Source organism: Nestor notabilis, unplaced genomic scaffold (genome assembly GCF_000696875.1).
Source record: "Nestor notabilis isolate BGI_N333 unplaced genomic scaffold, ASM69687v1 scaffold15761, whole genome shotgun sequence".
NCBI classification, from domain to species: Eukaryota; Metazoa; Chordata; class Aves; order Psittaciformes; family Psittacidae; genus Nestor; species Nestor notabilis.
Genome location: NW_009915283.1, coordinates 2,077 through 29,121, shown reverse-complemented (window position 1 = coordinate 29,121; position 27,045 = coordinate 2,077). Strand labels below are relative to the sequence as shown.

Below are 27,045 nucleotides of genomic sequence, written 5' to 3'. Positions count from 1 at the left end.
ATTTGAAATGTTTGTCTACAGGGTTAATCCAGAATCATGTATTCAGAGCTTTTCAATTAGAATGAGACATGAGGCTATAACCCCTCCAAAACTTCATTTTCCAGGCCTTGTTCATTCTGTGTTATAGCACATTACACCGTTTTTCTTTTAATTCTGGGTTCAACAAAAGGAGCAGCTTTTGTAAAAGATCCTACAAGTTGTTATATCAAAAATTCTTTTTTCTGTAAGTTTGAAATTGTAATTTCTGTTTCAGAGAATGTCCTCTGTAAGTAAAAAAAAAAAAAAAAAGTCACAAGTGCCAATAGATATAATTTCATATTAATACTAAACATTGTTTTCATTGCATACTTTAAAATGGAATATAAGTTTGTAAAACTCACCCACTGTTTTTTTTCCAGCTCTTGAAAGCACAGCAGTGACTTGGATATGATAGGTCAGCTCGCATTAGCTGAAGAAATATCTTTACAGGTGGTAATTTCTTTAAAGCCCACGTATTTTTGGCCATTAGTTCTTTGAGGCTTTCTAGTCCTTTGGATGGAAGGTTAGCAACGGCTGTTCTGGAGACATCCCTAGGTGAAGGAAGAAGAGAAATGTGTCAGAATATCCAGCAACTGGATCAGTATTTTATTTTTTTTTCTTTCCAGATTCTCACAGTAATTTAGGAGTTTCATAGAATTCTACAGAAAAAATCAAATCCAGAGGAGGAAGGGATTTCATGTCACTCTGTTGAGTTCTGATATCATTCGTACTCAGGTAGGATATGAATTCCTCCTGTGGTTTTCTTGGTGTTTCAAGGCTCTTGTATGTAATGCCTCAGTGGAGAATATGGATGATAAAGAAATAGCAGAAGTTTTAAAATTGCACCTTTAAAGTGAACCAGATACAAATGCATATGCAGAAACAAATCTAAAAAAATTTCTTTTAAAAGATCACATCTTCCACTGGAACAGCGATTTTCCTTTAGACCTCTTTAGACTCATTTTAACCTGTTGGGATGCTTCAGTAGAAAGCATTGTAATTTCATAAACCGAAATTACACTCTTCTATCTCAGTCCATTCTGAAACACTCAGAAAATTTAGTAGTATGGTGGTGCTTTCTGTTCTTCTGGTACTGAGTCTACCTCAGGAGATGTGTGGCACAGTTCATGGAGGAGGTGGGTTTCCTTTAGAACTGGCAGGTGAATGTCTCATCTGGTCATCCTACTGTTTTCCACTCATTTTTTTGCTTTGTCCCATAGCCTCTTCTACTGACACTAGAAGTCAAGATATTTTTGCAGTTATACTCTGTAAAGAAATAAACCCTTAAAAAGGTTCTAGTGTAGGAACACTGAGCCAATGTCATCTTGAACACCCTAATAATAAACAATTCAGCTTTTCTCTATGTGTTGTTTCCCAAGAGTGCTCTTCTTATGTCTCTAGAAGTCTCACCCACTGGCAGGTTTCTTGCAGCTAAAAGAAAATTAATAATTTTATGCTTTAAACAAATTGCTTCTAAAAGGTTTGGATTTGCTTTGCTTTTTTCTTTTAATTTTCTTACATTTGTTTTTAAATTGAGTTAGAAATTGCTTCTGTTTTCTGTAGGAGGGCTTGTTTTTTTTTCCCCCTAACACTTCTTTGCTATCATACATATTTAAATATGTCACAACTAGTTGATTTCAACCACGTAGATTTCTTTTTTGTTCTTCTGGAGTAATTTTTGTTAGGTAGTATGTGTTTCTACCAAGCCCCTGAATTGTCTTTTAGAAGAGTCTGAATGCTGTCTGCTATCATTTTATCTTTTAAAGAATCACAGAATGGTTGAGCTACCAGATCATCAACTTTGACCTCCCTGCTGCAATCAGGGTCAGCTGGAGCAGGTTGGTCAGAGAGCTGTGTCCTGTTGAGTTCTCAGTAACTCCAGGACTGGAGACTCCACAGCCTTCTCCCGATAATGTGTCCAGCATTCTACCACCCTCACAGTAAAGAACATTTTTCTTACATATTCCTGTATTTCAGCTTGTGCCTGTTGTCTCTTGTATTGTCACTGGACACCACTGAGAAGACCCTGGCTCCCTCTTCCCAGTTCCTCCCCTCTCTGCCCTGACAAGTATTTATACACATTGATAAGATTTCCTTGGCTCTTCTCCAGAATAAATATTTCCAGTTCTCGGCCTATCCTATGACAGATGCTCCAGTCCCTTAAACCACTTAGTGGCCTTAATCAACTGCTCCTTTTTGGTTTCACTAATTTCCTCATTGTATAGAGCTGTCCTTCTGAAGCAAAACATCTTGGTAGACTAGATCTTACCACGACAAGGCTAGCCTTTCAGTAACCCCCATGGGTCTCCATCAAGTCCTCATGGTGGTGGCAGCTACCTGCAGGAAGGGAACTTGGTTAAATGCCGTGTGATGAGAGGTACTAAGACTTCTTGTAAGGAAAGTAATACATCACAGATTGCTGGGAGTTCTGTGAATATGTTCTGGCACAAGTGGGTGGAGAAAGATAATCCTGTTTTCTAAAATGGATTGGGATTTCTGAGAAGCCTTGACAAAACCAGACATCGAGGGCTGATGAAGTAACTGATCTGTTATGTGACAAGGGAATGGCTCTCCTGTGTCACTTAAGACAATAAAAGAGTGGGGAAAAGACGAGGAACCGACGATAACTTTTCAGCTAGGGGAAGTATGGAAAATGAATTGGTATTGAAATACAGACATAATTGCAGCAGAGGCCTGCAGAGGATAGCCTAGTGCTGGTACTACTGAAATATTCATAAACAGTCTGGAAAAAAAATGAGAGTAGCTGCAGCAAAGCTTGTTTCTGTCACAAAGTAATAAAAGGTAGTGAAAGCTAAAACTGATCGTCTAAAGAAGCAGAAGGGTCCTGCAGTACTAAGTGACAAAGCATTAAAATAATTGACATGATTCAATACTGATGAATGTAAAGTGCATTTAGGAAAAAGCAATCTTAACTGTACATAGATGACAGTGGAGTTTAATTTATCTAGCACTCTGGAAAGATCTTGGAGTCCTCTCTGCAAATGTCAGTTCAGTGCTATTTGGTAATGTTGAAGGGAAATAGAATGCTAAGAATTTTTAGGAAAGAAAGAGAAAATAGAGGAGAAAAACTTCACTTTGTAAATCTGACTGCATCTTAAATACTCTGCAGTTCTATAAATACTCTATGCAGTTTACAATAAAAGCATAGAAAGCTACAGCAAGGATGATTAAAAGTATCAAGTTGTTTATATATGAAGTAATAAGTAGACAGGACCTTTCTCTTGGGAAAAGCTAGGACTAAAGCAGTAGTAGACTGTAGATGCCATGCATATTGTAAAGAAGGTGACCGGAATTATTTATTCTTGTGACACGAGTTTTGAGGCATCTAAGAATGTGAGGCAAGAGACTTAAAAATGAGAAAATGGATAATCTTTCCACAAAATTGCATCATTAAATTGTGAAAGTCAGTGCCACGGTTCATTGTGCAGGCCAGATGACAAGGTAACAAGAAGGACAGTATGTCTTTCTGGTTTTGTTTTATTCATAGTCGAGTCACATTCCCATCAGAAATGACTGGATCAGGAGGAATATCCTGGGGGACAAGGGTTGCGCCTTGGAAACAGCTGCAGAGAGGAGCCTCTCCATGCCCTGGATGTGCAGGGAATGGTGCTTCAGTGAGCAGAAGGGAGCAGCCAGCCTGGGGCTCAGGTGGTGGAAACAGCTGTCTGGGAGCAGAGGGGAACGTGTGAAGTCTGTGGCAACTCAAAGAGTGTTACCAAGTGATGTTAAAGAGTCTGAAACAAAGGTAAGTTCAGTGAGAAGAAGGGCTTGGAAGAATTAGTTATAAGACTACATAATTTCTCTCTCATGGAATCCTCTGAATTCTTTTATTTATGTGTATATGGATGTGTATTTTGGCAGTTAGGTACTGCTTAGGTTTTTTAAAAAGCTCGTTTTAAACTACAGGGTTTTCGGGGAAGGTATATGCACATTTGCTTCGAAGTTCTAGTTGATTTAGGATTAATCATGTTGCAGGGCTAACACTAGGTGGTTGTTCCCATCCATGGGCAATATTAAACACAATGGTTCACAAGTTTGGAAGTCTCAAAAATTCCCAGTTTGGGAAGTCCCTAATCTGCTGGTATGGTGTTTGCCACCAAGAGGTCTTGTGATGCTATATGTACCACTGCTATTGCTGTTGGAAAACCTCCTGGTAGTCTGGTAGTAATTTGTATCCCCATGGAAGATAACTTCTTAGTTACCCTACCTAGGCCCACATTTTGTTAGCAACAAACTGTGTGTCAACTGGTCACAAGGAAGTGTGGGATTGATAAGTATTTTTCTACCTCACAATTCCAATCTTGATGATTATCTATTCAGAATCTACTTCAAGCAGCATAGCACCTGTCTTCAAACTAGAAAGCATAGGATTGAAAAGGTTTTAAATAATAATTACTAATCTTCAGAGCAGCATGAATCCAATTAGTTGGAGTTTGCCAGACTATAACGTCTGTGTCTTCCTTCATACAGATTCATTGTCCTAAGTGATTTCTTTGTTCTCTCATTGTACCATCAGTCTTGATTTTGGGCTGCTCAGAAAAAATGGGAACTAACTGCAGTTATGTCAGCCTCGTTAATATCTAATAATATTGTTAACTAATATATTTAAATATGGCAATGTTTACATTGAGCAGAAGAGTGTCTTGCTACTACTGCTAAGCTACAGCTGGCATACGTAAGAGAATGGGCAAGAGGTCTGATAGACTTGTCAAGAGGATCTGTCTCAAATTGAAATGACTATAAAAGAGGTTAGGCAGGAAACTGATAAAATGGAGGGTAATGAGTCATGAGGACGGGATGGTTTTCACCAAAAAGTTCTGAAGCATCTCAAGGAGGCGGTAGTTGATTTGGTTAAAGAGGTGTGTAACCTCCAGCTTAGCTCTCTGCAGGAAGGCAGCACATGAGCCACCAACTAGTATGATAGATGTGGGGGAAGTCAGCATGTAAAGGGCTTCTGTAAAAACAAGTCCTGCCTTACCAAGCCTCTCTCAGTGTTATCAGTAAGATCTGCTCACAGTCTCTCGAGACTTCCACAAGGCCTTTGACAACCCTCCACAAAGGCTTATATGGAAACCAGGCAACCACACTACTTGTGGGAGACATCAAATGTTCAGGATTATGGTAAAGCACTAATAAAATTCCTTTCCAGCCCAGACCCAGATCAGACTTCAGCATTTAAGTAGCCACAGTCTAGAGCTCACTCAGGTGCTGGAAGTGGTCTGCCTATGGTAGTGTAGAGCTCTACGCCATGGAGCGTAACAGCAGCCGAATTGCACTCAACCAATTTCAACACTGTGGCTTCTTAGCTGTATTGTTTTTTCCTCACATGCTTTCTTATAAATCTCGTGTAATGTTTCTAGGCTGTTGCTTCCCTTATATAAAACTTACATGCTAGATTTAATATTGCAGAGACATTGGAGAGCGCCAGATGAATGTGAGAATAAAACGTATGTTACTATTTAAGAGATGTTGTTTTCTGAAACAACTGTATATATGATACAAGTGTTAAACATATATTTAGCTGCTCAGATTTGATTTTTATTCTCACAGGTTATTTTTTGGTCTAATTCTTCGTTGTTTTTATGGAGTCAGAAGTTCAGAACTAGATATAAGGGATAATAGCCTTGTTAGTAATCTTTTGCACAGCTGGAAACATGCAATTGTAGTATGAAATCAAGTAATAACGATAACTTAAAAGATAATTGAGAAAATGAGACTGAATGCATCACACTGGCAATTTTTTCCTAATCATACACACATTTCTGAGTACTGCAATACTACAATAGTTTAAAAAGCATAAAATATATAATAGTTGGGTTTAGACTATCTACAAAAGGATTCTTTAAATCTACAAATTTGCATTGTTTGATTGGCAGAATGCAGAGTGCTTCTGTGGCTCGAAGACTTTGTGCCCAGTGGCAGGAACAGAATGGAATCTCCTAAGGTAGGACCCATTCCTAGACTAGGAGATGATGCTTTAAAGAGCATTTCTGCTTTTTAAAGATAGTTAGTTACTCACATGTATCTTGTGTGACAATTAGTAATGTTTGGAATATGGACTGTATGTTTTGCAGAAGCTAAGTGAATAATGAGCATGACTGTACTTCTGTTATACTCTGTTGAACTTGTACTCTAGGCAGCAGCTCTTGTTGGATCATTTAGTAAATCATGTACACTGAGTTGCTGAATCCTTGCCAACATTTCGTTTTCAGATGAAGAGCAATGTGCTGCCATTATATTGTTAAAATGTTTTTCTAAAGCAAGCATTCTGTGTATACATCCACGTACATCTTAATGTACAGCAGTGACAAAGCAATCAGAATTATTGGCATCTGTTCTCCTTTATTCAGTGATGACACTCTGTTCTTCCTCTGCTATTGTAAACTGCAAATTTAGAAAAACCAATCAGCTGACTTTTAAATACCTACTTAAATATACCATCTAATTAGGTGACCTGAGAGTGTGGTGAACTCACACAACATAGTTTTTAATCACTGTTGATTTACTGTTAGTTACATGCTATTTTATGCCTTCTGCCTTTGAGAAGCAATACCTCTCTCTGTAATGTCACTATAGTACCATATCTCTCTCTAATTATAAATACTCCTTAAGATTATTGTTAGCCATGGAGGTATATCGTTTTAATGGGAAATGGATAACTGGCTGTTTAGGCTGCAAATGTAGAACATGTTCTGAGGTTGATGATCAGTGGCAGCCGGGCTAGCGCAGTGATTAGGAAAGATTAGAAAAACTTCAAGTCATTTAAGAAACCTAACTTGAGAACACAGAATGAGAAGGAAGTTCTCTACAGTTACATATGCATGTCAGAGGAAGTCATCTCTAGCCCCTAAGCCAAACGGTTTCACATAGCTCACACACCTTAAAGCTAAACCCTTGCAGAATAAGCTTACGTAGCAACATTATTATGGCACATGATTACCCCACAACCCTTTGCAAGATGACCTAAATTGTTCACTTGTCCAGCATAACAACATAACTGGTGCTTTAAATATGCACCGTAACTCCAAGAGTCAAAATCTGTGCTGCTTGCAAGCTTTTACCTCCCTTAGACTTAAGATCCTGAGTGTTTTGTTTTCTGCCATCCCTAGAAAGGAGCTTTTCAACTCGTACCGCCAGTAGCCTTAGAGGGAAGATGTGCAGTGAGCCATGAGAGATCCCAAACAAAACAGGAGAGTGCGTCTTCATTTGAGACTGTGTATTTATTGTGACACAGTAGTATCATAATGGAAATATGGTGTCCAGGTAAAGTTACGTCAACTGAAAAATGTCGTTCTGGCCAAGAATGAAATGAGAAAGGGTTTCTCTGGTGCCATGTGCAAAATTAAGAAAAAGGTCTTAGTAGCCAAATACTAATGAAAAAGGCTTACTCAGCACCAATGCAGCCTCTGTTGCAGTTCTGCAGCAATGACGCTCTTACTTCAGTGGTAGGTGGCCTGAGCCCTCCTGAAAGCAGAAGTAGCGGAAATGAAATGATCCAACTAATAGGGAGGAAGAGGAGCAACAGCCACCTCAAAGGCTCCCTGAGCAGGAGGTTTAACAGCCCTTTTGTGAGTTTTTTCAGGTTTACCTCTTGACTTCTGCTTCCAGAACACCCTCTTTTGCTCTGCTTATATTGCCAGTTCTCCTGATGGTGGACCAGGGCCTTGACTGTACTTTTCTTATGCAGATTGTATGACTTTTAAGTTTTGGTGAGAAAACACTACCTTCTCACTGCTGTGTCAGGATCTGGCCATTCACAGCAGAACTGAGGTTTAACCCTCAGGTGATTCAGTGGTAAGAAGAAAAGTAGGCATATTAGTTATGAACCCTATGCAGACCCTAGGATTCCTTCTGTGATCAGTACTGTCTTACTCTGATGTAAGTATGTTGTTTTCCTTGAGCAGAAAGTAAAACTGACTCTTAGATGGAGTGAGCACTGCCAGCACCACCTGATTTTTGCAGTGGAGGAGTGACTCACTTTCCCCACTTCAGTTCTCCTTGTGTCAGTCCTATGCACTATGCTACATGCTAGATGATTTGAGTCCGGGAATATGGTTCTTCCTAAAGTTCTTACAGTTTTTCATTTGTGATTCCTAATTTTAGTGAAGAGTTCTTTGGAGGACTGTAAAATCAGACTGAAAGCCAAATTGCATGAGAAAGAAGAAAAGACAGCACTAGAGGTAACTTTATCTGTCTAAAATTACTTTTTATCTCTATTTCAATTTCCTGTACATGTGTGCTACTAGAGCCCTTAGTTTGTATTACAATTGTACTGCAATTGTACAGTCATAAGACAGATTGTGTTACAGAATCTTTCCAATGAAAAATTGGTAGGAATAGTATTTCCAATGTAAGATGCAAGCATTTCTTAAATCAGTTCCCTAAAAGCACACACAGCTTTCGTTGCTGCTGTCCTTTTTGTGAACATGTCATTTCCATACCTGGTGCTCTGCTGCTAGTAGTGGTTGGAAAGAAAGTGCAACCTAAAATAATAGTATTTTTAAAGCTTTCTCTACTTAATTTTCTCCTACTCACAGTAGAGTTGGTCCGCTGTGCACTCCCAGAAATGCATTGTCATTGATAACTTCCAGGTATTTGTTCTTGTGCAGATAGCTGCAGAAACAAATGAAACACAGAGATTTGGAAATAGTTATTCGTAGGTTGAAGATAATCTTCAGTTAGTTGCCTAAGCAGATTTACAAAAGCAGTATGTATAAGGGCCATCCTATCCCAACAACATACTGAAACATAATCAGTCACTTCATTTTCTGTGTACTCAAGGAACAAAATACAGGTTTGCCATCTTGAAAATAAATCCCTCATCAAATAATAAATAGGCAAAGTAGGCAAAAAATTTAGGCAAAATTTAATAGATAAAAAAAAGGCAAATATGTCATATACATAAAGACATGTGAATACATACTTTATCTTCAGGTGAATATGTGTGCAGATGAGGTTAAATAGATGGTTTTGCTTTTATCAGAATGGAGTGTGGGGAATTACCATTATACTTACCGGAACACAAAATCAACAAACATAAAGATAATGCCCTCCTTGTTTTGAGGTTGATAATAAGTTTTAAGTACTTGAAAATCTCCGTAGCCACGTGGAGGATCCCATATACAAATTGAAGTTAAGACTGAAGTTTTATTATAAAAGCAGCAAGAGAGGGAGTGAGAGGGAGGATAAATCTGAAGGAAAAAATTATATATGTTCTGTTTAAAGAAAAAATATATAATCTGAAGTCTTGGGAAAACTGAACAATTTCCTGAGTGGCCAGCTCTTCCCTGAGAGATGGAATGCTGCAAATTTTTCCTATGATTACATGATTGATGTAATCAAGGACCAACATTAATTACCATCACTCTGGAAAGTGACATATAAGGAAGCATGGATTCAGGAAGTCAGGAATTTACAGTTGAGTTAAAAGTGGTTGATTAAAGACAGGCAGTGCAAGACTACTGAATACTCAAAAAATTTATATAATCTAAGTGGAACAGTCAATGTTAAATTCAGTTCTGTGGTTTTAGATTTAAAAGTGACTGATCTAGAATGAATCTTTTTTTTTTTCCTTTCTTTTTTTTTCTTTTTTGTGTAAAATAGATTACTCCTTTACCATGGTCCAAAACTGTTGTTTGAGTCTTATAAATACATGGATTATTATTGCAGGTAATTCAGTCAAGTTCCAAATTGCTTTAGAGAGTCTATGCATTTCTTCCAAGACTTTTGTTCTCAATGGCCTAATAGAATTTATGGGTTTTGTGGAACGACTTTAGAGAAATAATTGACTTCAACAGTTCCATAATTACAGGTCTATAAAGAGGAAGCATAAATTAAACAACCTGCAGGAGTAGCAGAAGCCCAGGCATCGTGCTTTTCTGCCAGAGTCACAGTGGCAGAAATATGGCACTGAGCAGATTTTATGACCACCTGTGAAGAGCAGATATGCACAGAACATGATGGAATGGAAAATTAAGCATTATTTTTATGCATATGGTGCAAGCTTGTGTGTCCTAGTTGGTTGTCTTTCACACAGAGATTAAAAATGTGGATTTGGAACAATTGTTCAGCTAAAAAGTACTTCCCAAAACATAGAAGGTGTGCTTATTTCCTTGATAAGGTGATTCCTCCTGGTTAGCCAGGGAGGAGGAGGACTGCAGTTAAAAGCAGCTAGATGTTCTAAACACACAGACAGGAATATGTTGAATTAGCTGAGCAATGAAAAGAGACTGAAGATTAGGTTGCAATATATACATACATACATATACATACATGTGTGCTTGTATACGTTTGTGTGGATACTACACTAATTCTTTTCCTAAGACAGCAATTTAACCTTAGGTAGTGTTTTTACTTAGTTCAATCAACTTCTGTTGGAATGTTTACAAGAGAAATGACTTGCAGGCATCAAACCTAGTCATGTTTTTTAACTTAATTTAGATGGAAATTGAAATATTGTGTTGAGATTGAGTAATCTACTAATTATAATAGTTCCTGGAGGAGGATGGAATATCATGTAGCTCTCTTGGCTGAGGAGTTCTACATAAGCAAGGAGTCAAAACAGTCCAAGAATTTTGTTTCTGTACTGTAATGAGAAAGGATCTCTGAGAGAAGTTTGAAGCAAGGCAGCAAAGGGGATGGTACAGCTGTAGGAGTTGACTTCAGGGCAGAAATGCAATGCAACCCATTAAGGCAGAGAACACAGAGCATTGCCAAGGGAAGTTGTCAAGGTGACCCTTGATGAACTGATAGCAAAATGATCAATGCTATAAAAGCCCTGTAGGACCATGGTAGAAGACACTCACAGCATCTGTGGCTATTGCAGGATATATTGATAGATTTTATGTTTTCCGTATAGTGGAAAGGTAAAGTTTGATGGTCCCAGTAGCACACCACAAATCAATGCATGAGGCTGCAGTCTAGGAGCAACAACAGGATCCACAGACTGCAATATTATAGGTACCTCAGGTCAAGCAGAAGCAGGAAGAGGAGCTCAGTGACATAAGTATGACAACAGTGGGTGACCCAGGCCCAGCAACTGTAAGCATCAGGATTGCTTGACATTTCACCAACAAGGGCACCTGGTAGAGGCCTTGTAATGCAAGAATGAAGAAAAAGAAGATGACTGCAGATGATAACCTTAAGCATTGCTCAAGAGAAGGTGATGTGGCCCTCAGTCTAATTAAAGAACAGAAACTTTGCAAGGTTTGCAGACAGACTGCCTTATGGAGGTCATGTTTCACAAGGTAGAGGAATTTCATAAAATTTCCAAGTGCAGCTGGCACAGAAATGATAGGATGCCCAGACCAGACCTATTAAAGAAATTAAATGGAATGAAAGTAGAAAGAATTTGATACTCCTGATACAGGCAGTAATACCTCAAGCAGAGAGGGGTGTTTGGTACTATAACAATTATAAACATTTTAAAGCTAGCTTGTGATGTAGCTAGGAAGGCAAAAAATAAAACAGAAGGGCTGTCACAACAGGTTTCAGAGGGCAAGCTGTGTCCAGTTAGTGGCAAATCTTTCATAATTGTAAGTTCTGTAACAAAATCCACCATTTGAGGTGGTGGCTGTAGAGATAAGTGAATTGACTTGGGAAGATGCAGAAGGCTGCTATTTTATCTTCGTGCTGGAAGAGTCTTTCAAATTCAGATAATTGAACTGGGATGTAGCTGTACAAATTAAATAACGTCAGAGCAATTGTTTCTTGGTGTGGGAAAAAAATCATGTAAAGTTTCTAGTCCTGTCCTGGCTGAAGTCAGTGGCAAATTGTCCATAGTGTTCACTGGATATAGGTTTATATTGATCACCAAAGTGAGAAATGAGAAGTAAATACACTTTGGCTGGATTACACAATACAAAGTCTTAGGAGCTAAGCCAGAGTAACACTTCTGGCATGTTACTCATTGGGCATTACCCATTAGTTAAGAACTAAGTAAAGTTACTAAAGGTTCCTAGATGGAATACCTGATTGGTTTATGGAATTGTGTATTATTTCATAGTATTTACTTGCTTTCTTTCAGCTCTGATTTTAAAATAAGGCAGCAGAGGTTAAGAAACAAGGAAAACAAAAAAAAAATAAAAATGTTGCCCACACATTTAAGTATCACCATTAGATATTAAATGGGTTCTGGAAGTATAACTTGTTAATGTATCTGTGCATCCTATTGGATTATGAAATGTAGGCTAAAGAAAGGGAGAACAGGCAAAAGAGATACGTCTGTAAATGAGCAGTGTTAAGGATTCACTGTGTTTTTTCTGCACCATTGTTTATTTTGATGTTGAGCTAAGTGAAGTGTTATAAGCAACCCCCGAGAGTGTATACCAAAGCAAATCTATTTTTCTGCAGTTTATTTTTGTAATTAGATTTTGAGATTGCGCTTTTGCCATTTCAGTAATTTAGACAGCTCTGTAAAACCTCATCATATACGTTTTGCCATTCACTGGAAATATGTTTTTTAAAATGTTCTTTCCTCACCAATTTCCTTACAGAAATAAACATCGCAGAAGCACCGTTTTGCAGAAGTCTGTGGAGTGATGCATTTCATGGCCCTTCATGATGTGTTAGAACCGAGGGATTTGGGTTTCAGATGAATGCTGTTCAGTAGAAGTGTCACCTGGCACTTCATCCTGTTTTTTTCTTCCCTACATTTATAAAACATGCACAGTAATACTGTGGTTTGCAGATTTATTAGGTAGTAGTGCCATTATTCAGTATGATGATAGAAACTATTTATGCATGGTTCCACACCTGTATCTGCATTGACTGTTTTGATGTCCTTAAATTACACAGGTCTTCTAATACTGCAAGAGTGGTAGTAAGGCACACTGCATGGTAGAAGGCAGCCTCCAAGATTCCCAAAATGTCGTCTGATGTATGGATGAAACATGAAGTCTTTGAAAAACTTGTCAGAAGTGAATTATTGTTTTTGATTATTTTCCTTTTTTACTTGTTTTTCTCCTTGAGGTCATCAAACAAAACACATTAAAATTTCTTTCCCTCACTCTTTTTGTTTCTTTCTGCTCCTGGTTTTATCAGGTCTAAAGGATCTGGGATCAGACCCAGTGGAAAATGGGTACCTTCTTCACTGTACAGTGGTAGATAAACAAGAGTTCAAATTAGAAATGTCAGAATACAGAAAAAGAAATATTTGCCTTTTGCATTAACTTAACGATGCTGCTAGAAACAACAAATCTCCAAGCTTGCACTTAGCAAAATTACACCTTATCTTGGCATATGGTAACTAAACTACTCCAGAAAATTAGTTTAGAAATTTCAATGTAGTTTATCAAACAGATAAAGGCTTTACCACTGATGTTCAGCTCCCTGGTTTGCCTTGTAAATCTGCAGTAGTGCTTTGCTCAAAGTAAATGTCATATGATTTAATTAGGAGAAAACTCTTTGTTGTAATAAACCCTTTTTATGGCTGGCAGATAAAGCCCTGAAAGTAAGCCTTGTTATAGTTCAATTTTTTGTTTTGGGTTTTTGTTTGGTTTGTTTTGTGTAGGTTTTTTTGTTTTGGTTTGATTTATTAGAGTTTTGGGTTTTTTTTACTTATTTAACTAGTGCATTATAGCCAGTCTCTGGAAAGATTCACTTAGAATCACAGAACATCTCAAATTGGAAACGACCCATAAGGCTCATTGAGTCCAGCTCCCTGCTTCTTAAGAGTGTCATCCAAATGCTCCTTGAACTCTGACAGGGTTGGTGCCCAGACAGCTTCCCTGGGGAGCCTCTTCCAGTGACTGACCACCCTCTCAGTGAAGAACCTTCTCCTAATGTCCCATCTGAACTTCTCCTGCCATGGCTTCCAACACCTTACACCACTCTCTTTTTTGCAGATGAGAAATTTCTGTGAAAGGGCTGCTACCATTATCAGTGCTACACTTTAGCAAAATAAACTGTCATGTAAATAAACCAACATAATTATCTTCCAAATTGTCTTAGAAATGTTACTGATAAAAAGAAATTTTTTTGTAGCTTCAAACCAGAACAAAATTACACTGGAATTACCTACCATGATTTGATTTCTGAGCTATAAATAAATATACATACATCCCAAATGAAAGTACACTGCAAAAGATATTAAGTGCTAATATTTTTATTGCTGGCTGAAATTATTATCCTCTTTTTGTTCCTTAAAATTAATTAGAATAAGATACATACTTGAGAGCCTGCAACAAGCATAGAGGGTTGGTGGTTTTTTTTCTCCTGAAAGAAAAGAATGGTCTGTTACTTACATGGCGTCCAGATTTGTCCCATTAAAAGCATGGCCTTGGATGCTGGTGAAACCATTATTGTAGAGTTTGCTACAAGCAAAAAAAACCAAAAAAACAGCCAAGATTAGTGTATTTTTGGTTGCTTCAATACGAGAATACCTAATAGTGTATGTATCATTTTTCTGGGCAACAGGACATTTATGAATGAGTTAATTTTAAATCTTTTGAAGAAGCAGCAATTATAGTGCAAGGTCAGACAAGTGCTCAGCAGCATTCTTGAGCGTAGCTGAATAAGAACACCATGTAGCAGGTGTGCCATCTACTTTTTACAGCAAAGATAGAACTAGACTAAAACACATTGCTATAACTTTCTCACCCTCAAACTGAACTCAAGGAAACAAAATTCTGCTAGGACTGATTAAGGAAGGCTGAAGGATCTAATACCTAGCAAAATAGCTAGGATTTTACTATCAGGCCTGTCTGAATTTTTACAGATCATTCTTTTGCTCCCTTAGAGCAAAAGGATTTTTTTTTTTAGCGTTTCTCCTAGTTCAGTTCATAGAATTGTTTAGGCAGGAAAGCACTTTTCAGATTATGATTTTCACTCCCCTCAGCCCTTTCCTGCAGTTAACATTGAATATGACTTGCACAACTGAACTTTATTTAACAATTTTCTTTCAAATATGACACTTTTGAAATTTGACACCCATTAGCCTTCATGGTATGTGCCACTTAGGCTGCAAAAAGTGATTATGGGTACCACCTGTCTATGGTGTTTCTCTGTTACAAACTACTAGAGTAGGACAAGGATTAGTTGACGTTTTTTAAAACATTTTACCATACGCTTAAGAGAGGTAATTGCCTTGTGACTTAAACTGGAAGAACTTACAGAGTTAGAGATTCATTACAAAGCCCGTGGAAAGCATTTGCAGGCACTGAAGTCATGAAAGGATTATCTGCGATTTCACTGAAAAAGGAAATGAAACATCACAATCAAACATCTGCTCAACAGAGCTCTTCCAGAACAGTTTTATTATTAATTCTTCTCTGCCGTCATAATAAACAAAAGCATATAATAACTTGTTTAGTTTATCTAAGGTCAGAAGATACATGTGGGATGATTAAGAACTGAGCATGTTCCAGCATCCAGGAAGTGAGCTTGTGAAGGAGATGGGTTTTACAGTCCTGGTGAGGTGTGCCAGCCTGTTTGCTTATAGTGGTTACCAGCACAGTCAGGTCCCTTGTCTTATAAGCCAGAGAATTAGCAAAGCAGTGCCAACTGAGCCAGCCCAAGTGACTTTAGAGGTGGGATCTGTCTCTCTAGCTAGGCTAAAACAACAGGTAATACATTATTCAGGACAGAGGCATTTCGCTTTGCAGAACTTATTTTAGCACAAGTGAAAGAACTTACTATGTGATCTAACCTAATGATCCTTCTCAACTCTTGTCTGAATGAATATTTCACTATCTGTCGTTTCTTACTTTTTTACTCCTACTCTGTAGTCTTAATAAATACTAGGTTATCTTCACCAAAACTCTGTTGTCTCAAAAGGGACAAAGAAAAACTAAACAGATTTACTATGACTAATCTTGAAAAAGGAGAGAGAAAAAAGTAATTTGCCTTTTAAACTCCTTTTCTATTTTCTTTATTAAAACATTAATTGTATGAAGCAACATAATAAGCCTTCACCAATATCTTCTTTAAAATGCAAGCTTAGCCAACACTGATTTTTTAAAGGTGTAATAATAAACAATTGCTCTCAAGATTGTCCAGTTCCCTGGCTCTTGGGTCTTCCGTGCTCAGGGTGTGGTGAGAAGGAAGGCAGATAGATAGCCAGTGGAGGTTACAATTCAATGATATAGGAGCTCAGTGTAGTATCAGAAACTGTGCAATATGAGCTCACCATGCCACCACAAATTTGTTAGAGGAATGTTGATAGGATGACTTCATGTTAGCAGGTAGTATATCGGATCAAGTCCTATGTGTCACACTAATCTGACTTTAGACTAATTTTGGTATTGCACAGCCATTGCAAAAACCAAAAGCAAAAGGTTTGTAAAAGTTGCATATTGTGTGCTTTGGCTAATCCAAGAGAAATGCACTTGTGCGTCCATGCCTTTCATCCAGATCAAATGTATAGTGTCGTTTTCCAGATTTGGTATAATTATGACTGAAATTTAGTTGGAGAAGTGCTTTGTCAGACACATTTAATGTTTTTCTCCAAAACAGAAACCTTCACTATAGGTTTTCTTGGGATCTGAGGATGGCAGTGTTTTAACTATCTATGAGGACAGATACTTACAGTAAAAAGTTCACATCAGATGAGTAGATTTTCGTGAGGTCTGGAAATGCTTTGAGTCCGGTATTAAAAATACCACTGAATGAGAGAAGAAACAAAAAGAATTACATGTACTGGATCACTGAACAACAAGAAATAATGTATTTAAAGCACTCAACAGTGCAGGACAGTTATTTCATCTTCCCTATTATCAATCAATTAATTTATAATCAACTGTCGAAAATATAAGGATGCAAGTACAATTAAAAAATCAAAATACCAGATTTATGATAAATTATAGAATCTAAAACCTGGTAACACAGAATAATAAGATAGCTGAGCAGATCTGCAGAGTGAAGTAGCCTATGGGGTGGATAGGGAGAAAAAACCTGGTCACTCTGGATTCACTTGGGAGATTTAGACCATAGTCTGGACATCCAAATCCACTATCTTTCATTGAGGCTAAGAGCTTAAAAGGGAAAGATATTTTCAAATGTAAATACACTTAATGCCCCTTATTTCTGAACTCATATAGAGTAGAAATGAGAAAATATAGTTCTCAATTTTTGAAACTATTATCCTGAAATGAAATTATTTTAACTACTTTCTTTATATTGCTTTCAGATCTATAGGAAAAATCTAGAAAAACCTTTCCTTCTCACCACTACCCCCACAACAGAGTCTCACCATGACCCCGCTTTTTAAAGTCTTCTAAACTTTACTCAAAATCACAGAAGATACTCTCTTCCTTACCTCTCTTTCCTATGCTGTAATTTTAGAATTTCATGGTTTGGTTACTCTGTGCTGCTCTTTAGAAGCTTCATAGGAATACAGAAAATTCTTCAGGATTTCTTTCTGCCAGAGATTACATGAAATCAAGTGTCTATAGATGGTCTTTCACGTTTAGCTGACAGGTATGTTTTAAACCCCTGTGTAAATATATAGTAAATATAAAAGATGTATATATCTCTGTTGTGTTCCTTCTTCCCAATATTCCCTATAAAAAATACAGTAAGGCAGCACTTGAGAAGATAGCTACGTGTGGAATTTTACCAAGGAACCACTAGTGTATTTCAGGCATTTAAATGGATAAGAAGAATGGCAAAATTACTGATGAACTGTGAATATGTTTTCCTTTCTTGCAAACACAGTCCAAGTTCCAACCCCTACCCTAGCTGGCTTTCTGTCATTAAAATAAAGCATCAGGGAAAAATATTGAAATCAGTTCCAAAATGAAATGCAAAGAAACAAAACTGCTATAGTGTAAAGAGCCATCTGTGAGGCTTAAGTGCCAGCTTGCTACAGGTGCTAAATACTTACAGGTATTTCAAGAGCGGGAGGTTCTTAAAGGCATCTGGGTCTATGTAATCCAAGTTTCTAAGATTTCGAATTTCACTGTAAAAAACGGAGGAACATCACGACACTGGTCATTAATATTTATTTATTGTAACAGAAATCAGCAATGTTAAAATGAAATTTCAGGGACCTGATTCCTGCAATGAGCTTTCGTAATGGCCAGCACTAGCTCAAGACCACTGTGCACGCTGAATAATCTTACAGTGATGAATTATGTGCGTGTTAAACTGATGTAATTAGTAGTTATACTACTGCTATTACAGTGCTGTATTAAAATATTCTTTATGTCTCTTAGCTACTTTGAACAGTACTGTTGCTGTATTTAAAAGAAATCTTCTCAATGATGTCAGTATCTTGCTTCTCTCAATTTAATCTATTAGTTACGTAGCTATCACTCCCAACAGTGGAATTTGCTCAGCTTTAACTGACGTGCTTTTCCATCACTAACTACATTTAAAATGCTGGACTCATGAGCCCCCTGGTTAGATACTCCTCTAATATCTAGTTAGATATCCTCTAATATCTGACAGCTGTGGGCCAAATACTCCAGGGAAAGGCAGTCTTCAGATCAGCCTTCAGCCTGGAAATGGGTAATGCACTGGAGTACCATAAAGTCATAAGGTTTTGGCTTGCCACTATTCATAGTATTCTGCGTAAATGATTTGGATGAGGGTACCGAAAGTAAGAATTTGAAACCTGCAGATGGTACTAAAATTGAAAGCACAAAATAGTGCAGTGAGATTCAATCAGATTTTGATTTATTAAGTAACTAGGCCATGAGACGGCATGTGCTGCTTAACAAAGGCAAATGAAAAACTAATTAATCTGGGAATAAAAGATTTAGAACTGCCAGATGAGACAGTTGGCACTGTACTCAGAGAAAAGCTTAAATAACTTGAATGAAGAAATCAATATGATTTGACTGAACATTGGGGAAAAGGTTTATGTTCCTGCTGTTTGATTTTGTTGAATTTTTAATACTGCGATTATGGAAGAATTATGCTTTAATATATACTGTATTTATATTTGCATTGGTGAACTGGAAAGGTTGAAACCCACAGATTTAGAAAGGTTCCTTTCAAAAGCAACTCTAGGAAAACTATTAGTAGTTTTAGCTGCCTAAAATGCAGCTAAAGCCAAAGAGTGTAATTAAAAATTCCTAGTAGGCTAGTTCACAGGTATCTAAGTGTCTGTGAGAGCTGATTTTAAATGACTTTTGAAGTGGAACTTTGACACACCCTATAAATACAAGTTAATCTTAGCATACAGTGCTTAAATTCTGCACCCAACAGCAACGTAACAGTTCTGAGTCGTTCTGGGAATTAAGTGCTTTAAAGATATAAGAAAACCTAAGACAATAGGCATCTCTCTTGACTGTTGATGCAGAAAGACAAAAGGTGCCCTGAATAAATATTTCACTTCTCAGTCCTAACTAAAATTACTTAGAGATGCTTGTAAGAAAAAAGGTTTTTTTCTTACCTACCTGCAAGACAGCAGAATTATCTGTGGCATATTTACAAAATTATTCACGTTACTTTCCAAACTATTCAGCTTCTGCTTTATTTTCAAAAGTACATAAACCAGTTAAGAATTGGCTTATTTGTGCTTTAAAGACAAACAATGTTTTAAATTTTATTTCTGGCACTCAGATTAGTAATTAAAAATACACTAGGTTCACAATCAAACCACGACCTGACTGTCCATGAACATCAGCTCAGCTTTGCTTTTAAAAAAAATCCACCTTAGAAACTTTAACACGTAATAGATGTGCAGAGAAAGTCACATTTTGATAGAAAGTCCCGTGTCAAGACTTACAAATAACTATGAATTTATGTTCAGTTATAAAGATATTTAGCTCAAAATCCAAATTAATCTAAAATGAAACTGATAACTATTCAAATATTAGTCTAGTGAACTAATTACTGAGATGTAATTTCACCAGATAACTTCTAGAAAGGTTAATAAGCTACTTAAAATCCTATATGAACTTAGTAAAATTTTAAAAAGCACATTTACTTAAGTGGTATATAAATTCCATTTACCAGACATATCTTTCATACCTGCCTTGCAATATTGACACACCCCTGAGCTTGTTCAAGCCCAGAATCCAGAAGCTGCAGGTCTGTCCACAGAGTCCCTATATAATCATGTTATGCTCAGATGCCTACGAAGGCTAAAGATATCCAGGTCAGCAGTTATGAAATACTTTAAATCAGGCTTTTTGGGGGGGACTCCTCTCTACTTTCTTAGACTTACTTTGCTTATAGCTTATTGGCTTCTCTCACTTGTATATATATTCCCATTTATTCTCCCCCTTCTGCCAAACTATCCATGTTATTCCATCTGCATGCACCTGTCAAGCCTTTGCATTGCTAGCACCAGAAAACTGGCTCAGGCTCCTGACAGTCTATTTATTCCCTACCTCCAGACTGCAGCTTTTAATAAGATTTTTTGTGCATGGCACAAAATTTCAGTGCCTTGAAATTCCCTGCAGGTATACAGCAGTGCCTCAGGTCTCTTCAGTCTCTCTCCAGTTGCATCTAAGACATTCCCGTCATACCACCTCTCCTTTCTGCAGCACCGTATCCCACGACCTGGCTCCACAAGCTGTCCAAGCAGGGAAGTGCAGTCCTGGCCTGAAGGCTGGCAAAGCTGCCCTGGCCCTTAGCTCCAGCTCACTGCAGAGATGGAGGGCGGTCCTCCACCAGCTCTCCAAATGATGTCACATATACGAGGGCAAACCAATTGAAGCATAACCCTTGGCCATGTTCCCCAATGCTGAGAGGGCTTTTCATGTAGTTGCACAAGAGGAGAGAGCTTTTGAAGTGAGGACAAAAAGGGAGTAGGGAGAGATCTCAGGGGAGCATGAGCAGAGACACAGAGAAGGGGAAGAGAGTGAATTTTTCTGGGGTTCCTTCCACAGGAATGTTTTCCTGAGAAACAATGACCTAATCACAGAAGCTTTTTATTTAGTGTAATGCTACCAAGCTGCAGCTCCACTAGTAAGACAAGTGCACAGAGACACTGACTGCTAATTGGACACTTTCACAAGTATATCTGGAAAAAGTAAATACTTAATGCCACTGTACAGGAGGAAGAGTTCTGAATTTATAAGCATGTTAATATGTCTCACAGACATACTTAAAAAAGGTAAAGACAAAAAGAAGGAACAAGAAAACATTGTGACACAAATTTAACACAATTGGGGAGAAAACCCCACGAAGTCTTGGCTCTGACTTTCATCTTCACAGAGTGTGAATTTGTCATTAATTACAACCAAAATGACATCTGGGCCATTAAAATACAGCAAGTTATCAGTATCCTTAGTTTGCAGAAGTTGCTCAGTACTTGACAGGCATAGGTTAATAAAAATATGACCTATGCTTAAAAAGAGCTGGAAGGAGGCCTGGAAGGAACAAAAAGCTGGGATAGAGGCACATAAACTGAACAAGGATGAAGAAAGCGGAGTGCTGAAGATCAAAGCTGAAGCACTGTAGCAGGCTTGGCAAACATGGATGATGAAGAACACAGGATGTCTATTCACATGACATTTGACTCAAGCAAAAGCAATTAGTTCCTCCCTTCCACAAATACAGAATTTTCTCCTCAGAAGTTCTTATGTTTAAAACCAAATGTTTTTAAAATGAAACTGTGTGTGTAAGTTTAATTTAGGGTAAAAAGATTATTTACATTAAGCTGCACTTCATGAAAAGTCCATGAAAAACAACCTATGAAAATTAAACTCTGTGAAATTACTTTTAAAAACTGTTAAAGTAACTTCAACCTCCTTTAAAATAGCCTATGATAGTCCTTACCCTGTATTATTTTAGCAAAAATACTATGCAAGGGGAGAACACTATACAAACGCATAGCACAACATACACATTTACCCCTGAATAATCTTGTTCTTTGGAAAATGAATCAAACCCAACAACGCTAAGAGTTAACAAAACAGAGGAGTTATGGAAGCAATTCAGAAAAACAGTCAAATTTATAAACTGCTTTCTTTTACAGCTTATATGCAACTGCTTAATTTGCCACATGCCTGAATATTCCCTAATTAAATAATACATATGCCTTACTTCCAATTTAAAAACCTGGTAAGTGCTTTTGAGTGGTAGAGGTAGCCTTTCTTTGTGGGATATCTGCAAATGTTTGGGGTTTGCCTATAGCTTCCGTGAGTAGAATTCTTGTGTCTTGTCCTGGGGAGTATTTTTGGCTTTTGCAGGGAGAAATGTGAGAGGTGCCATGTTACCATAACCCTTGTGTAGTAGTTCAGGAAGCTTCTTCCACACTGTGCCTTCCCAGCAGGCTGTGCCACAGGTCCCATGCATTTAGATGCCCATGAGCTCTGCTTACTCCTCCTAAATCTTCCTAAAGCATGGACAGCACATCCAGGCCTGTGTTCTGGCATGGGTGAGATAAGCAGTGGTTTTGGACCTTGCTGGTGTGCTCCGGCCTAACTTCAGGGGAGCCATGACAAAGGCATGCTATGGCAAGGGGCACTGGCTGTCCTCCCAGGCAGGAATATAAACATGCTTTTGGGGTGGTTAGAGATTTGAAGAGGACAAGAGAAAAGGCGTCTACTTACATTCCCTGACAAGCCTTTAGGTTGTAGAAAGTAATGCAGATTAGGCAGTGCTGCAGAGCACATCACAGTGCCTTGAGAGGCACTGGCAACAGCAGAGCTCCATCCACCACTCCTCCAGAGTAGTCATAGAATTGTATCTTACCACAGAATCACAGAATGGTTTGGTTTGGAAAGGACCTTAAAGATCATCTAGTTCCAATCCCCCTGCCATGGGCAGGGACACTTTCCACTAGACCAGGTTGCTCAAAGCCCCGTCCAACCTGGCCTTGAACACTGCCAGCGATGGGGCAGCCACAGCTTCTCTGGGCAACCCGCGCCAGTGTCTCCCCACCTTCACAGTCAAGAATTTCTTCCTTATATCTAATCTAAATCTCCCTTCTTTCAGTTCAAAGCCATTTCCTCTTGTCCCATCCCTACTTGCTCTTACGAAAATTCCCTTCTCAGCATTCTTATAGGCTCCCTTTAGGTACTGGAAGGCTGCTACAAGGTCTCCCAGGAGTGTATGTTTTGTGGAAGAGCTCATGATATTCAAAGGCTTACATTACCCTTTGAAGGAGATCAGTTTTGTGTTAACAGTTAAGATCCCAAGGGAGATTTTTCTAGTCCATTCTCTACTTTGAATCTAATACAGGAACAACAGAAAACAGCTATCTAACCAACTAGCTCTTTTTTGCTCAAGCCATCCTCAAAAGCCTTTTTATCCCTATGATTAAAAATAGACAAGATCCTACACTGCATATTGCATAGAAGAATCCTCCAATGACCCAAGATCGTTTTATCTTTAACTTCTAGTAAGGTGAATCACAAGTACTGCATGAGGAAGTGTTAGTGCATAGTGCCAAAGGCTTTATTCATTGCTTATAAAATGTGCTGCCAATAAATGTTTCATTAAATGTTCATGTGTGTTAAATAAGAAATCCTAAAGACACAACAGTTGAGAAAGAGGAAGAGAGAATGACAGGCAATAGGCCTGGAGAAACTATCTATAGAAGAGGAAATGGCATTATTACCAAAAACATGTACTGTTATCACACCGAAGCCTTCCCATGAAATTCACTCAGGAATATTACAGGAGCATGTTACTGGGCTGAACTAGGGCTCAGGATCCTGGACTCTACTTCTAGCTTTGCCTGTCAGGTCCTCTTAGGAGACGTGCTTCTACTTTCCAGCATTAGTTTTTGTCTATTCATAATAGTAATATTATCTCTTTCATTTTTATTAACCTTTCTGTTTCACACTGTGTAAAGTAAAAGTAAGAAAAAATAACAGAAAATATAGCAGTGTTAAGTGACCATTTAGATCAGTCTTCTTATCTGAGTGAAGATTAAACAGACCTGTGGAGTTTCTGATTAAACAGCTTTAAAGGCCTCCAGCCATAGCGACAACCTTCCCAGGAAAACAAGACTAGTGTTTACTTATGCCAGCCATATGAACACATTTCCTAGAGTCTAATATGAATCTTACCTAATCTAGTTTAAAGGTATTATTACTTTTGCTTTGTCAAACATCAATGTGGAAAATGTTTTGTAGCTTTTACCCCTTGCAACAGCCTTAAAAGATGTATCTGCCCCTGGTATGTTCCCTTTCTGGACACAGAAGTCTTTCCTCTCTGACAGTATTTTCTGGATCCATGATGACCAACAGTGCTCTTCTGTGGAATCTCTGCAAACACAAATCTCTGAAATATGATAAACTGCAACTCAGCTGAGCTTTGCAACACTGGCACACTTTCCATTTCCTCATTTGGATCAGTAATGGAAACATGGAAGATGTAGGATGGATTCTAAAGCTCTATTCAATATATTACTTCTCATTTTGACAGGGTACTGCTGAATGACAAGAACTCCTTGGATGCAGGTATCCTACCACTTTTGTAACTGCCTTAGTGCATCACTTGTTGAGGACTGGTCAGAACAAAAAGGTATAAAAACACTTCCCTGAAGCCTTTGTCCATAACATTCCCATTCCATCTAATAACCAGATGAACACTCTCCATTTTACTAGTGCACTTCCAGAATGATTACTTGCTATTCTTCATATTCCAGCTAGTGCCATTTTGCTCTGTGCTTTGGACCTTCTGATTTTATTTCTGGTGTTTATATTACTGTTTTACACTTACCTTCAGTAATTTGACAGAAGTAATTCTTAGTTAACCAGTCTATTTCAACTTGCCATGAAGCTTGTAATGTAGTCCCACAATTTTCACCACACTTTCTTACATCTCTATGTGAGGATACAGAAAAGCAAGGGAACCGAAAAGATGTAGGGGAAGAAAGCACAGTTCAAAGAAAAGGAGAGTGACTCCACGTTATGGAGAAAGGAAATGGGAAAAGCAGTATTTAGCTACAAAGGAGACAAGAATGATAACTGAAATATCAATATATGTATATATATATATATATGCTATTTCTACACTATATATATATGTTATTTCCACACATCCACAAATTTATCACTGTATTCATTTATTTATTTACAATACTTACATATGAGTGACTTTACTTAAACCGTTGAAGGAATGGGCCTCCAGACTCTGAAGTGTTTCATCTATGGAGATGTAGCTAAACACCATCAAACAGGAAAAGAAACAAGTCTCAGATCTTGGCAAGCCATCATTAGTGCCTGTCATACCATTTTATTTCTCTCATCCAACTGCTATGACACCTCCAGATACACAGACAGTGTCTTAGGAAAGAACTTACAACAGGGTTTTGGTTTTGACTGATGCCTGAGATGCACGCTATACTGCAGAATACAGTTAAAAAAAAAACAACCACAACAGTGCTATTAAGCAGCAAAAGCAAACACCCATATTTCACATTTTTCTTCTCCCCACTTAAAAACACCTTGGAGTTCTCTAGGGGGATCTAGCCCTCAGGTAAATTGGCATATTTATCTGTATTGAATTATTAAAAAGGAAGGAAAGAAGCAAAGATGGTCCTTGGGCCATCATTGCAACAACTGTCACAATTTCTCTAGAGAGAAATAGATCATCAGAGCAACCGAGGCTTTGACATTGGTGAGGGGAAAAAAAACCCATGTGTTCTGACATTAATTTAGAGAGAAACTCTAGCTGTACAGTGAATGTCATAAAGGATGTAAGGAGTAATGTGGCTCAGAAGCAAAATCATACACCAGGCTTAAGAAACATTTGCACACTGTTTAGGCTGAGTAGCGTTTGTACCACTAGTGATCTACTGAAACAGGAGAAACTAGTTCTAGGTTGCTCCACCATCGTTAGGAGGATGATAATACTGGAACTATCTCTTGGTTTTAAAATTTATTGATGTTGGAATAGCATTTAAAAGATGTAGTCTTGTGTTTTAATAACTTTTCTAATAATATTTTGTATTGTATTTCTATAGATCTTTTAAAATAACTTGAATGCACTGTATACTCTTTATCATTAATATTAAAATATTTAAGTACTTTTGTTACTCTTGATCAAAGCTACTTACTCAGTACAGTTTGTAACGTTTTGCATGGCTACACACACCCTGAGCAACCTGATCATTATTTTAAATGCACAAAGTTACATTGACTAGAAGAGTCTTAGACATCAATTACAGATGTCAAAATCAAATAAAATGTAATAATAAATAGAAGTAGTGTATCATATGCCTTATCTCTTTTTTAATCAGTAGACTTGTGAAGACCTGTAATCATACTTAACTTAAAAAAAACATCAAACTGGTATTTTACATCAATGCTTACTGGGTTATGTTCCCTAAACAAACCAGAGAAGATTTTTGACATTCTGTTTTTCCAGTGACAGTATTAGGAGCGAGTAATAATAGTAAATCACAAATTAAAATATTAAAACATGATCATTTAACCCAGGAAAGCTTTTTAATACAATCAGTCATGGATTAGATTATTTTTTTTTTTGGTGGAAATTTTAAAGATGATAAATCTTTATTTCTTTCAATGGGTATTAAAAAATATTTAATATGCTTTAAAAAATTGGGAAGAATACTTTATGACCAGCAAAAAAAAAACCCAAAAACCAAAAAGACAGCTCTAAAATCTGCTCTAAAAACCAGCAGATGACTAATACCACTATTTGTTCCAAGGGAACTTATGTCCTCTCCAGACTGGAGCTAAAAGCATATTAGCTGAACTAATTTTAACTCTTCTAACATGAGATTTAATTTTTATTGGTTTCTTTGGGAGATGTATTCAGCAGTGTTTGAATAGATACTGGAAAAATAACTAGTTGAGACTGTATGACCAGCAGATTCTCTTTTCTACAGTAATATTGCTTTTACAAAGCTGTTTACCTGTTTCAAAAGGAAGGAAGATAATAAAAGAGGGATACAATAAAGAAAGTATTTCCAGCCTGTACCTCTGCGATGGAATATTTCAGAGGTGGATGTTTATGCGAGATGTTTTACTTTTGTTTTCCTGTAAGCAATAAATATCTATTGCCCAGGAAATTGGAGTTTCAGTCTTAAAAAAAAAAAGAATTATGCCATTTTAATAGGCCCTACATTTTAACATACCAACAGACAGGTTATATCAGTGACACATTAAAAAAAGTTGTTCTATGTAGCAAACA

At 37.6% G+C, this 27,045-nt stretch overlaps 1 protein-coding gene across 1 annotated transcript in view; it reads right to left on the bottom strand.

The window, feature by feature from the left end:
- Positions 1-25,048, bottom strand: part of TSHR (thyroid stimulating hormone receptor) — a gene marked incomplete at its 5' end in the record, with an annotated part of 27,615 nt that extends 2,567 nt beyond the window's left edge. The window contains 7 exons of the mRNA XM_010024069.1: positions 381-569; positions 8,575-8,652; positions 14,283-14,351; positions 15,151-15,228; positions 16,565-16,639; positions 17,861-17,935; positions 24,974-25,048. Coding sequence (XP_010022371.1) covers positions 381-569; positions 8,575-8,652; positions 14,283-14,351; positions 15,151-15,228; positions 16,565-16,639; positions 17,861-17,935; positions 24,974-25,048 — 639 coding nt within the window. The remainder of the gene's footprint in view (positions 1-380; positions 570-8,574; positions 8,653-14,282; positions 14,352-15,150; positions 15,229-16,564; positions 16,640-17,860; positions 17,936-24,973) is intronic.
- Positions 25,049-27,045: the final 1,997 nt, after the last annotated feature.